Raw genomic sequence first — 14,830 nt, 5'->3', positions numbered from 1 at the left:
GTCCAACCCATTGACTAGACCCGGTCATGGACAACCCGGCCCGCCGGCCCGAACCCGAAGCCCGACATTCGGGCCGGGCTCAGGCTCCATTTTCTGACCCGAAGCCCGACCCGAAAGCCCGAATAAAGCCTAAAATATGTATAAAAACATATTTTATTCAAAATATAGGTATAATAAATTAATATAATATTTTGAAAATGATTAATTTAATTAAAATATGTCACTGTTCATGTACTTCGGGCCGGGCCGGGCCAGGCTTGGGCTTGGGATTTTATCTTCGGACTTTGTCAAGCCCGGCGCGAACCCGACCCGGCCCGACGTTTGCCCGGGTTTACCATTGACCATGTTACATGACCAAAATATCCCTAGACTTAAATATCATCTCTTCCTATCTCACAATGATAAGTGTGTAACCCACTTGTTAGGAGTAAACAAGTGAATAATTTTAAAGAAAAATATGAACGTTGTCGGGGATCGAGTGGGACACACATTATCATAATGAGGTAGAAGGATAGTTGACATGTTGGTCCATGGGTTTTTGGTCATATAGCATGGTAAAGGGGCTTTGAGCTGACAGTAATAGTTCAAATTTACTTATGCAGGAGCCGTCCATCGCATGGAACACCGCACCCGTCCGCGGACCACCCTGAGGGGTGGGGGGAAGGGAGTCGGCCATCCAATCGTAGCCGCATACATTTTCAACTGAATTCCAACTAACCGGACAATTTCATCAAACTCGACGGAATTCATCAAAGTTCGGATGTAAAATAGCACAAAACATCTATAAATAACATGCAAATATGTCTAGTACAACAATAGTTCAAATTTAAGGAGATTTAACCGGATGTCCAACAAGTTTTTATGAATGGATCATGTTATCTCACACATACTGCCCCTAGAGCTTCATCCAACAATGTATGTGCATGTATGGTCTGTCCTCAGACCGGTAGTACATCACGGTAGCGCGTGCAGGCTACACGTGTAGAGCAACAATGAGTGAATGAATCAGTGAACAACAATGAGTGAGTGAATGAATCAATCGCGCCACAATACTTCATGACGGAGTTTTGGATGTGTACCATTGATACGCTAAGGACTTGACACCGTGTTCATGGATGATGTGCATGTCATAGGACGCGTTGTGCTTTCGCGCATGAAACGAACCTTGCACGCGCTGACAACGAAGTTCGTAGGTACGGTCAATCACGCATCGCATAACAACTCATCCTCCTTCATCGAGTACCCCGCCATCCTTCCTACTCTAAAGAACGACACGAAGTTCGAAAATAAGCTGCCATTTTTTTTGAAAGACCCGTCTGATCACTGGCTTCATTGATTTAGCAGAAAGCAGTGGAAACATGTAGATCAAGTGGATGAAATTAGAAAAGTACAGTTAGCTCTCCTCTCTTGCGGCTATTTTTCACTAATTGTGTCCCCGAAAGGAGGCTCTATGCATTTGGCTCCGGCCAATCTCCATTACTCGATATTGGTCCTGATCGCAGCGACGACATCTTCAACCCGAGGCGTTTTTGCCCGAAAAAACGCAGTGGTTTCTTTCCCTCCATAATTCCCAGGCGATCATGATGATCAGAGCTCTGACTCCGTGCCTGTTTGCAGTAGCAGTCTTGCTGATGAGGAGTTGGCAAGTTTGTGCCGAGCTGAGCCGAGACCTCACTTCTGGTGCGAGCGTAGAGCAACCCAACCATCTGGCGCATTTCCCCTAGACCTGTTGCAGCCCCAAATTAGATGAGTAGATGTCTCCAAGTTTCTGGTGCACAGGGGGCAGAAATAGCCATTGGGCCAGCCTCTTCTCTGCAATCTGTCATTGCACCAAAGGCGATCCCTGACTAGGAGCCACATGAACATTTTGAGCTTGTTGGGAGCCCAGACCTTCCAAATGGAGCTGTTGAAGTTTGTGTTGTGGGGCTACTGACATTGCATCTGGTAAGCGGATTTGGCAGTGTATGTACCGTCGCGAGTGAGCTTCCAAGTGATTTCATCTTCTTGGTCAGGAGCCATGGCAATGCGTGCTGCGTCAATCAGCCGCCACATCTGCAGAAACTGAGGTGTTATTGCGGCAGTATCTCCATGTTGCAAATCTAGTATCCACTGATCATTGGTGAGAGCCGTCCCAACCGACCTGTTTCTGCGACTCGCGTGGCTGAACATAGCAGGGAAGGTTATGGACAGTGGCTCATTGCCGATGCAGCAATCCTTCCAGAAGTTGGTCTTATTTCCATTGCCAACTTGAATCGATGTCGCTTTGCCGAACAGAGCCCTTTCTTGATCGTCAGGAGTTGGGATCACGACAACCCATGGCTTATCCGACCGCGCCCATGCGAGCCACTGCCATCTTAATCTTAGCGCACGGTTGAATTTGTGCAGATCCAGTAGGCCAAGGCCTCCGTGATCGAGAGGGGAGCAAACCTTGTCCCAGGCGACCTTGCACTTTCCACCAGAGAGCTCATCGTCTTGTGCCCATAGGAATCGTCGTCGTGATTTGTCCATCTCCTTCAGAATTTTCTTTGGCATCTTCAGTGTTGTCATCGCAAAAGTTGGGAGGGAAGAGAGGATGCATCTAACTAGAACTCTTCTTCCAGCTATGTTGAGAAGCTTGCCCTTCCATCCGGCCAACCTTGCTTTCACCCTATCAATCAGAAATTGAAAATGCACCATTCTGAGGCGAGTTGGCGAGATTGGGAGGCCCAGGTAAGTTATTGGAAAACTGGCAACTTGTCCACCAAATCCCTGTAGCATTTCCGGCACATTCACTTCTTCACAACGAATTGCAACAACTGATGATTTTCTTTGATTCAGTTTCAGTCCAGTGGCTTGTCCGGAACTGCCCAGCAGATCAACCAGCTTGCCCACCTCCTGAGCTGATGGGTTTGCAAAGATGACCGCGTCATCGGTGTATAAGCTAACCCGCAAGCTTGGACCGCGGCCCGGCAGAGGTGCCAAAACCCCAAGATCCGACGCAGCTGCAAGCAGATGGTGGAGCGGGTCAATTGCAAGGATGAAGAGCAGTGAGGAGAGGGGGTTGCCCTGTCTTAATCCTTGCATGTGCCAGAAGTGATCGCCCGGCTCCCCGTTTAGCAGCACCGAAGAAGAGGCCGACGAAAGCATAACGCGATCCAATCTTGCCATCTCGGAGGAAAACCCAGCTTTTGCATAAGCTCCAGTAGGTAAGCCCAGGAGATTGAATCGAAAACTTTTGCAATATCCAATTTGAACAGAAGGGCCCTTTTTTCTGCCGGTGTAGCGCCCTGACATAGCCGTGCACATATTGATAACTTTCATGCAAGCATTTTCCTTTTTGAAACGTCGTTTGTGCAGGGGAAATCAGGTCTTGCAGTCGAGACGCCAGCCTCATCGACAAAACTTTTGCAATCAGCTTAGCAATGGAATATATGAGGCTGATTGGTCGGAAGTGGCCCATCTCTGTTGCTCCATCCTTCTTTGGCAGCAAGGCGATGAAGGCAGTATTCAGATCTGCAAAGTTGTCACCCGCTAGGTTGTAGAATTTTTGAAAAACCGCCATGATATCATGTTTGATAATGTGCCAACATGATCTGAAAAATTTGCGGGTGTAGCCATCCGGCCCAGGTGCTTTTTCAGTCGGAGAATAATAAGCTGCCATTTGACCAAACACCTGCCGGCGTGTGGTGTTCGTCATGGACCGCCTTGGCGAGGGGGGGGGGGGTACCTACATGCACACAAATCCTAGGTGGATGGCCGTGGGTGGGGGGCCGCGACCGTCCGACAATGCCTGGGCGGCAGCCGTAGAGTAAAGCAGCGGTGTCAGACGAGGAGGTTGCAGATGCAAACCAAGGGTTGTAGGGGCGGAGTGGAAGTGAATGGGATCGTAAGAGAGGATTTGAGTGGGTAGGGGGTGTCGGAGTCCTACGTGGAGGCGGTCCATACTCCCGCAAAGCCCCCTAGTTTGCTTCTAATTTGCTGGGAAAAGGACGTCCGGATCTCTCCACAGACAGATATGATACCATGTTGGTTAGCAGAATGAGTCCAGAAACTCAGTTCGAACGGATGCAGGCGGTTTGAGGATCAGAGTTGGAGATGCCTTTAGTAGTTAAAATGGATGGAAGTGTCACAACAGAAGCAAAATGCAGGCTTAATGTCAGATAATAAAGAAAAAGTTTTGAACAGTACTTAGTACATCAAATAGGAAAACAAAATTGATGGCAGCCTTTAAGGAATTGTCTTGACGCGCAGAGAGGAGCTGCCACTGCCAGGTCGTGTGCACACCACACCACAGTCCACAGCCGCCGTCACAAACTCGCGCTTGGCTTCCCTGGAATGCTGCAGGAACGTGCGTACAGTACAGTAGAGGCAGCAGGCCGTTGAAAAAAGGGACGAAGGCAGGTTGCTTGCTTGGGCGACGCGCCGACGACTCGCTACATATGCATCCGTGGCGTGGCGCTCTCTCAACCACGGACGGACCCGTTGCTCCATTTTGACGGCCATTCGCTATATATATTATCCGGGTCGCAGGGCACGCCATAGCCTCGCTACTTCAGGCGACGCCTCTGATCCGATCGGAGCAGTCCATGGACCTCCGGCTCCGGCAGCACACCATCCAGCTCGGTGCGACTCATGGCGCAGCGGCGACGCAGCCGGGCGACGGTGGCGCGATGAGCTCCGAGCTGTACCTCGCCGTGTGCGGGGGGGAGAAGGAGGAGGCCATGGCGCTGCTTCGCCAGCTGCACCACGGCGGCTCTGCTGCGGATGATCGGGCTGCTGGTAATGTTCACCAAACTTGTACTAGCTGCTGGGCTATCTCCGATCATTCGTGCGTTCACATATTTAGAGTATACTTTTTCTGTTCGCCGATCAAAGTCAAACCAATTCTGAATCACACCCAGGTTTGGTAGTACTAGAAATTCTGAATCGAACCAATTCTGTTCGCCGCTCAAAGTCAACCGCAGGCAAAACTCAGGCACACGCACTCGTTAGGTTCACATTTGAACACCACCGCAAATCGCAAATCTTGTTTTTTTTCCTTTCGGTTCGACCAAATTGCTACGATTTCTAGATTTTATTTTCCCCGGGTTTCTACCAGAGTTTGAGAAAAATTGACTAAAGTTCAAGTTCTGTCTAAGTTTGTCTGAATTCATGTGTGGCCGATAATTTGCAAATAAAAATAAAAAATGCGTCATCGATACATTTTGGCCGATATCCGGATATCTTGGTGCCTAGTGATTTAACTGAGATTTCAGAATTCCATGTGGAATTTCATTCAAAACGGCGAATTGTTTCAGGCATACACCTGGTGAGCGCAAAGAGTAACAATGTTCTTCACTTAGCCGCGGAGCACGGGCGCGACGAGCTGATCCATCATCTCGTCGGCTTCGGGGGGAAGAGTTTGCTCTCTGCCCAGAACTCTGCTCTCGACACGCCTCTGCACTGCGCGGCGAGGGCGGGGCATTGCAAGGCCGTGTCTGCTCTCGTCCAGCTCGCGCTGGACTACGGAGACGAGAGCGCGCTGTGGTGCAAGAATGCGGCTGGGGACACGGCCCTTCATCTGGCAGCGAGGCTCGGCCATGGCGTGGCGGTTGAGGCCATGGTCTCGGCGGCGTCTGGGCTGGCCTCTGAGGTCAACCACGCGGGCGTTTCGCCGCTGTACCTGGCGGTGATGAGCAGGTCGGTGCGCGCCGTCAGAGCGATAACGACCAGGTGCAGGGACGCGTCGGCCGCCGGCCCGAGCTCGCAGAATGCGCTGCATGCCGCCGTCTTCCAGGGCTCAGGTCAGCTAGCTAGCGAGCTCCGTCATGCATGATCCGTGGACTCCGAAATTGGATGCATTTGTTGAAACTCGGCTGACATATCTGAACTTTGTTAGAAATGGTTAGCCTGCTGCTGGAGTGGAAGCCCTGCGGCCCATCCCTGGCTAGCCAAGCGGACGACACGGGCAGCACCCCGCTCCACTTCGCCTCGTCCGACGGCGACCGCTCCGTCGTAGGTGCCATCCTGAGCGCGACGCCGCCGTGCGCGGTGCGCGTGCGGGACTCTGGCGGCCTCTCTGCTCTGCACGTCGCGGCCGGGATGGGCCACGCCCACGTCGCCATGGCGCTGATGGACGCCTGCCCGGACGCTGCCGAGCTCCAGGACGACAGCGGCGGAACCTTCCTGCACGCCGCGGCCAGGGGAGGCCACTCGGAGGTCGTGCGGCTCGCCATCAAGAAGCCGATGCTGGGCGGCGGCGGCCTCCTGAACACGCAGGACGGGGACGGCAACACGCCTCTCCACCTGGCGGTGGCCGCGCGCGAGCCGGCCATCGCGGAGGCCCTGCTGTGGACGGGCCAGGTGCGAGCCGACGTGACGAACAACGACGGCCACACGCCGCTGGACCTCGCCGCGAGATCAACCGATTTCTACTCCATGGTGAGCCTGGTGGTGACACTGACGGCATTCGGAGCGCAGTTCCGCCCGCAGAGGCGGGACCACGTGCAGCGATGGGACAGCCGCAACATAACAAAGGCAATCGAGAAGACGTCCGACAGCCTCGCGGTGGTCGCCGTCCTCGTCGCCGGCGTGGCCTTCACCGCCGCCAACAACCTCCCCGGGTCGTACGAGCAGGAGGGGAACACAAATGGGATGGCGGTCCTCCGGAGGAAGACCATCTTCAAATGCTTCCTCATCCTGGACGGCGTCGCCCTGGTGACCTCCATCCTCGCGGTGGTCCTGCTCGTCTACGGCAAGGCCTCGCGCTCCGCCCGGTCGTGGAAAAGCTTCGCGGCGGCGCTGCATTGCATATGGGCGTCCCTGATCAGCATGCTCCTGGCGTTCTACGCGGCCATAGCAGCCGTGACGAGCACCACGGGGGTCTACGACATCAGGGTCTTCGTCGTGAATCTCGTCCTCGTCGTGCTCTTCATCGTGCTCTCCGCCTTCGTCAGCCCTCCGGTGTCGCACCTCATAATGTGCAAGTTCCTGTGGCAATGTGGCTTCAGAGGACGCCAAGGTGGTGTCGTCCGCAGGCGTATCAGCCAGCAGTATCCAGTCGTGGGTGCTTTCGTCTTCAACCTGCTTCTATTCAGGGCTGCGCATTACGTTATACTGTTTGCCGGCTTCATCATTGTCTCCACCCTGCGTGGCGGCTCCGACGTTCGTTAGAGCATGCTCACTAGTGTAGCCAGCTGCTTGCTATTTGTTCTTGTCATGTTATCTATATTTGATCTTATAGGTAGCATAACATGTATAGTAGTCAGTTGTAAATAGATATCACTGTTAGAATAGGTATGTGCAGACGACTAGGACTTGGACTAGGACTTGGATTCCATGGTGTATACGGACCTGTACGGCACCGCCTCAATCTGTAAACAATCGCTGCATCTCTGTAATATAAATATACGTCAAGGTGTACCCAACAGGGCACCACGCATCAACCAATCCATCTCTGTTTTTTACATGGTTTCAGAGCCTTCTCTTCTAAATCATATCTACTCCCTCCGTTTCGAATTACTTGTCTTGGATTTGTCTACATACGAATGTATCTACACTCATTTTAATGCTAGATACCTCCGTATCTAGACAAATCTAAGACAAGTAATTTGGAACGGAGGGAGTAGATGTCTATCGTTCCCTTCGGCCGTTCCTCCGGTGCTTCTTCCTCGATCAGCCAGCCCATGGCGACGTTTGGCGACACCGCCCGTGAGAAGCTCGGCCGCGACAACTTCCTTCTATGGAAGGCGACGGTTCTTGTTAGAATTAATGGGCAAGGCCCATAGCAATTTCTGAAATCTCAAAGCCCATGTGTAAAATGGCAAGTGGTGGTGCTAAGTTTAGTCCCACCTTGGAAGTTGAAGAAGAGTTGGACCTTTTTATATAGTGGGTTCTCTCTACCACTCTAAGTGATGTGTGAGAAGAGAAAGGGAAAACCACACGCGCGCGCTCGCTCGCCTCGTTTTTTGATTTCTTGTCCGGTAAGTATACGAATTAGAAACCGAGTCGGTTTGGGATTGTGGTCGCGACACAATACCGCCTCTGGTCCTAATATATATACAGCTACCGGCTGCGGCCAGATATACACCGAAAAACACCTAGGGTTTTGCCTCATCTCACAACTTGCGCCGCCATCGTAGTCTACTCCATCCCAAACGCCGGCGTGCATCGGCGCGTGGGAGAGCAGGTCTCCGGAACCGTTCATCTTTGCGATCCTGCACTGGGAGAGGACGAATTAGGTTTTTGGGAAGCGCTGTGCGCGACTGCTCAAATTCGTCATCACGGGTCGTCTTCCGTCCAAGTCGGGCGGTGCTACTCATCGTCGTATTCATCGCCGTCAGCAGCAGATCGTCGCCAACATCGTCATCAACACTGTCGCACCCATAATAGCTAACGATCAATACGTCCAACATCCTCGGTTCATGTCTGTTTCTACAGCTACTGTTATGTGTTTGCTGCTGTTATGCATGTCTTGCTGTTTTTCTAGTTTGCTAGATTTTTGCATGCTACTATCTCTTCTAGTCATGGATTATTTACTGGAATTAATCATGAACTTGCCTAATTTTCCAACAATCCAAAAACCTAATTATAGGCAATTTCCTGAGTTAACTATGGTTGGATTCACTGATGCACTGAGGCCGGATAAGTTTACCGGTGTGCACTTTAAGAGGTGGCAGGTGAAGACCACGCTCTGGCTTACTGCTCTGAAAGTTTTCCACGCTAGTGTTGGTGCTCCAGAGGGAATGACCGACGAAGATCGGAGAAAATTCCAGGAAGCCAATACTATGTTTGTGGGATGCATTCTGAGTGTTCTTGCTGACCGTCTGTGTGATGTGTACATGCACATAAACGACGGAAAAATTCTGTGGGATGCACTGAATGCAAAATTCGGTGCAACAGATGCAGGCAGTGAACTGTACATCATGGAGAGTTTTCATGACTACAAGATGGTGAATAACCGTTCTGTGGTTGAACAAGCTCATGAGATACAGTGCATTGTGAAGGAACTTGAACTCCTTAAATGTGTTCTACCCGACAAATTCGTGGCTGGGTGCATGATTGCAAAGTTGCCTCCTTCATGGAGGAATTTCGCCACAACTCTGAAGCATAAGAGACAGAAGATATCAGTTGAAAATCTGATTGCATCTCTTGATGTTGAAGAAAAAGCTCGGGCTAAAGATACCACTGAAAAAGGAGGTGAGGTTCAGCCTACTGCTAACATGGTGCAGAGGTACCCACAGAACAAGAACAAAGGGAAGAACAAACCTATTTTCAACAAGCCTACCAAGACTACTACCTTCAAGAAGAAGAAGTTCAACAAGGCTGAGCTAGAGTGCTACGCCTGTGGGAAGCCTGGACACTTTTCCATGGAATGCCCTGAACGTGCAGACCGCAGAGGGAAAACAAGCTCCAAGACTGTCAACATGGTGACCGCTAGCAATACTGATGGGTATGGTAATTTACCTATTGTGCTTTCAGTATTTCAATCATCTTCGTGGTGGATTGATTCGGGTGCTAACGTTCATGTGTGTGCTGACATCTCCCTGTTTACTTCTTATCAGGTCGCAAGGGATTCTTCCGTCCTAATGGGGAATGGGTCACATGCTTCTGTTCGTGGCATTGGCACGGTGGATCTGAAGTTTACTTCGGGAAAGATCGTGCAACTAAGGAACGTGCAACATGTCCCTACTATGAACAAGAATCTAGTTAGCAGCTCCCTTCTATGTCGAGATGGATTTAAGGTAGTTTTAGAGTCCAAAAAAGTAATCGTGTCAAGATTTGGACAATTTATAGGAAAAGGCTATGAGTGCGGAGGCTTGTTCCGCTTTTCTCTTTCAGATTTTTGCAATAAGTCAATAAACCAAATTTGTGCTAGTGTTAATGATGATGCAAGTATTTGGCACTCTCGTTTATGTCATATTAATTTTGGTTTAATGTCTCGGCTATCCAGCATGAGTTTAATTCCGAACTTCACAGTTGCCAAAGGTTCTAAGTGCCATAGTTGTGTGCAATCTAAGCAACCTCGAAAGCCTCATAAGGCTGCCGAGGAGAGAAACTTGGCACCTCTAGAACTCATACATTCTGATCTTTGTGAGATGAATGGTGTGTTGACAAAAGGTGGAAAGAGATATTTCATGACTTTGATTGATGATGCGACTAGATTTTGCTATGTTTATTTGTTGCAAACTAAAGATGAAGCATTAGACTACTTTAAAATCTATAAAGCTGAAGTAGAAAATCAACTAGAGAGAAAGATCAAGCGTCTTAGGTCCGATCGTGGTGGAGAGTATTTTCCAAAAGTTTTTGATGAATTTTGTGAGGAACATGGTATTATTCATGAGAGGACGCCTCCCTATTCACCTCAATCAAATGGAGTGGCCGAGAGGAAAAACCGCACATTGACTGACTTGGTGAATGCCATGTTAGACACTGCTGGTTTATCTAAGGCATGGTGGGCGAGGCTCTATTGACTTCATTTCATGTCCTGAATAGAGTTCCCAACAATAATAAAGAGAAAACCCCTTATGAGGAGTGGGTTGGGAGAAAACCATCACTTTCTTATTTGCGCACTTGGGGATGTTTGGCAAAGGTCAATATTCCTATTCCTAAGAAACGTAAACTTGGACCAAAGACAGTTGATTGTGTCTTTCTAGGGTATGCTCAACGGAGCATTGCTTATAGGTTTTTAGTGGTAAAATCTGAAGTACCTGATATGCATGTTGATACTATAATGGAATCTCGTGATGCAACATTTTTTGAGAACATATTTCCTATGAAAGATATGCATAGCATTGCTAGATTTTCTTCTGAGATAATTCCTGAATCTAGTACAACTGATGAATATTTCGAACAATCACATGAGGAAGTCCTTGAGAAGGATAACAATGAAGTTCCTAGAAGGAACAAGAGACAAAGGATTGCAAAATCCTTTGGTGATGATTTCATTGTATACCTTGTGGACGACACACCCAAGACGATTGCAGAAGCATATGCATCTCCGGATGTAGATGATTGGAAAGAAGCTGTTCATAATGAGATGGACTCAATTCTTTCTAATGGAACTTGGGGACTAACTGATAGACCATATGGTTGTAAACCTGTGGGTTGTAAGTGGGTGTTCAAAAAGAAGCTAAAGCCTGATGGTACTATTGATAAATACAAGGCGCGGCTAGTGGCCAAGGGCTACACTCAGAAAGAAGGCGAAGATTACTTTGACACCTATTCACCTGTTGCTAGAATGACCACCATTCGAGTGTTACTTTCCTTGGCTGCCTCTTATGGTCTTACCATTCATCAAATGGATGTAAAGACAGCTTTTCTCAATGGAGAGTTGGAAGAGGAGATCTATATGGATCAGCCTGACGGGTTTGTGGTAAAGGGTGAAGAGAGAAAGGTGTGCAAGTTGTTAAAATCTTTGTATGGTCTGAAATAGGCACCTAAGCAATGGCATGAGAAGTTTGAAAGAACTTTGACTTCTGCAGGATTTGTCATTAACGAGGCTGATAGGTGTGTTTACTATAGCCATGGTGGGGGCAATAGTGTCATATTATGTTTGTATGTGGACGACATACTGATCTTTGGTACAAACATTAATGCAATTAATGAGGTCAAGTCTTTTCTATCAAAAAGTTTTGACATGAAAGATCTGGGAGAAGCCGATGTAATTCTAAACATCAAACTTATTAAGGATGAGAGTGGGATTACATTAACGCAATCTCACTATGTTGAGAAGGTCTTGAACCGATTCAGTTTTATGGATAGCAAGCCTTCTCCAACACCTTATGATCCCAGCGTGACACTCAGAAAGAACAAGAAAGAAACGAGAGATCAATTAAGATACTCTCAAATTGTCGGTTCACTCATGTACTTAGCTAGCGCTACAAGACCCGATATCTCTTTTGCTGTGAGCAAACTGAGTAGGTTCATGTCCAACCCGGGTGATGATCATTGGCATGCACTAGAAAGGGTCTTGCGTTATCTGAGAGGTACTATGAGTTACGGAATTACTTATTCAGGGCATCCTGCTGTGCTAGAAGGATATAGTGATTCAAATTGGATCTCCGATGTTGATGTACTTTACGCAACAAGTGGGTATGTATTTACACATGGTGGTGGCGCAGTGTCATGGAGGTCTTGCAAGCAAACCATATTGACGAGGTCAACTATGGAAGCAGAATTAACTGCTTTGGACACAGCTACTGTTGAGGCAGAATGGCTGCGTGAGCTCTTGATGGACTTGCCGGTTGTTGAAAAACCTGTACCGGCTATTCTTATGAATTGTGATAACCAAACGGTTATCGCTAAAGTGAAAAATTCTAAAGATAATGCAAAGTCATCAAGACACGTGAAAAGACGTTTGAAGTCCGTCAGGAAGTTGAGAAACTCCGGAGTAATAACTGTTACGTATATACAAACAGACAAAAACCTAGCAGATCCCTTTACAAAGGGACTATCACGAAATGTGATAGATATTGCATCGAGGGAGATGGGTATGAGACCCATAGATGTTACACCATAGTAGTAACCCAACCTTTGTGATCGGAGATCCCGTGAATTAGGATCTGGGAAGAACAAGCTATTGGTTAACTGAGGAGAGTAATAACTTATGATCGTCTCCAAGTGAAGATGCAAAACTCTCAGAGCTGTAAGGCTCAGATCTGTAAGGCAGGTCGGCAACATGCCTTAATGTGGTTCTATTGGCTATAATTAGCAAAGATGTTGTCCTACAGAGCAGTCTTGAAAGAACACACCTATATGAGTTCTGACTGTAAACGTCGCAGTCTATGAGATTTGGGTGATCTCTAGTAAACTCACGAAGAGACCAGGGAGTATGACGTATAAGCTCCAAACCGCGGGGTAGCCTACTGACGGTCAGGTACTGGTTAAGACTTTGAGTGAAACCTGTTCACACAAAACTAGCAATTCAAGGCATAGTCCATTGTCAAGTTGTGAATGGATGTAGCTTAAAGTTCTAGGCAGAAGTTCAACTTAACAGTCTCTGCTGAAACACTGGTATATTAAACAAGTGGTGAGAGAAGGCAAATCTCTAAATGGGTATTTGAGATCTGGTGGGGGATTGTTAGAATTAATGGGCTAGGCCCATAGCAATTTCTGAAATCTCAAAGCCCATGTGTAAAATGGCAAGTGGTGGTGCTAAGTTTAGTCCCACCTTGGAAGTTGAAGAAGAGTTGGACCTCTTTATATAGTGGGTTCTCTCTACCACTCTAAGTGATGTGTGAGAAGAGAAAGGGAAAACCACACGCGCGCGCTCGCTCGCCTCGCCTGGCCTGGCCTGGCCGGGCCGGGCCGGGCCGGGCCGGGCCGTGGCGTGGCGAGGCGAGGCGAGGCGAGGCGAGGCGTACATGCGACATACGCGTGAATGGTCCGCCGAAATCCGGTCCGTCTCCTTGCAGGAGCGCAGCTTCCTTTTGCCGTTTTATTTTTATGTCTTGGCAGACAAGTTTTTTAATTTCTTGTCCGGTAAGTGTACGAATTAGAAACCGAGTCGGTTTGGGATTGTGGTCGCGACACAATACCGCCTCTGGTCCTAATATATATACAGCTACCGGCTACGGCCAGATATACACCGAAAAATACCTAGGGTTTTGCCTCATCTCACAACTTGCGCCGCCATCGTAGTCTACTCCATCCCAAACGCCGGCGTGCATCGGCGCGTGGGAGAGCAGGTCTCCGGAACCGTTCGTCTTTGCGATCCTGCACCGGGAGAGGACGAATTAGGTTTTTGGGAAGCGCTATGCGCGACTGCTCAAATTCCTCATCACGGGTCGTCTTCCGTCCAAGTCGGGCGGTGCTACTCATCGTCGTATTCATCGCCGTCAGCAGCAGATCGTCGCCAACATCGTCATCAACACTGTCGCACCCATAATAGCTAACGATCAGTACGTCCAACATCCTCGGTTCATGTCTGTTTCTACAGCTACTGTTACGTGTTTGCTGCTGTTATGCATGTCTTGCTGTTCTTCTAGTTTGCTAGATTTTTGCATGCTAGTATCTCTTCTAGTCATGAATTATTTACTGGAATTAATCATGAACTTGCCTAATTTTCCAACAGTTCTACCCCCAATTCGAGGAGCACAGCTTGATGGATACCTCGACGGCACAATTGAAGTCCCGGCCAAGACCATTGATGTCCAGAAGGCTCACAAATCAGGCACGGAGACGGTGCCAAACCCCGAGTACGCTCGCTGGGTAGCCCAAGACCAGCAAGTTCTTGGATCGCTGCTGACCTCTCTCTCCCGTGAAGTACTCACTCAAGTCGTCTCTATGAGGACTTCCGCTCAGGTCTGGACAGCTCTTGAGGAGATGTACTCCTCTGTCTCTCGGTCACGGATTATCCAACTCCGGACCCAGTTCGCTGGCACTCGAAAGAACGAGATGACTGCCACAACATACTTCACAAAGATGCGAGGCATTGCCGATGAACTCACAGCAGCAGGGAAGAAGATCGAAGACGACGATCTCATCTCTCAAATTCTTGCAGGATTAGACGTAGAATACAATCCTTTTGTCTCCTCCATTGCCGCAAGAACCGACGCCTATTCCCTGAGCGAAATTTATGCTCAGTTTCTTGCCTTTGAAGCACGCCTGGAGTCTCAGAATTCTGGGTCACAACAGTACAACTCTTCCGTGAACCTAGCTGCACGAGGAGGACGCGGCAAGGGAAATCGAGGCGGCAGAAGCAATGGTGGCGGGAATCGCGGTGGCTACGGCAACAACAACCGCGGCGGCTACAACAACTACAGTAACAGCAGCCATAACTATGGCAACAATAGCTACCCCAACAATAATCGTGGCGGAGGACGATCAGGAGGTGGAGCAAATTTTCCCCATGGTGAAAATCCTACCTGCC

General features: G+C 48.9%; 1 protein-coding gene and 1 pseudogene across 1 annotated transcript; both read left to right on the top strand.

The window, feature by feature from the left end:
- Nucleotides 1-4,445: 4,445 nt before the first annotated feature.
- LOC125510269 (uncharacterized) lies at nt 4,446-7,424 on the top strand. Its single transcript, XM_048675403.2, has 3 exons — nt 4,446-4,758; nt 5,277-5,762; nt 5,858-7,424. Exons 1-3 carry the CDS (start codon nt 4,566-4,568, stop codon nt 7,129-7,131), a joined length of 1,953 nt encoding a protein of 650 aa, XP_048531360.1. The 5' UTR covers nt 4,446-4,565; the 3' UTR covers nt 7,132-7,424.
- Nucleotides 7,425-14,421: 6,997 nt separating this feature from the next.
- Nucleotides 14,422-14,560, top strand: LOC125511800 (small nucleolar RNA Z247; annotated as a pseudogene).
- Nucleotides 14,561-14,830: the final 270 nt, after the last annotated feature.

Source organism: Triticum urartu, chromosome 5A (assembly GCF_056163025.1).
Source record: "Triticum urartu cultivar PI428250 chromosome 5A, HENAU_Tu73, whole genome shotgun sequence".
NCBI lineage: Eukaryota > Viridiplantae > Streptophyta > Magnoliopsida > Poales > Poaceae > Triticum > Triticum urartu.
This window is presented reverse-complemented; position numbering and strand designations above follow the sequence as displayed.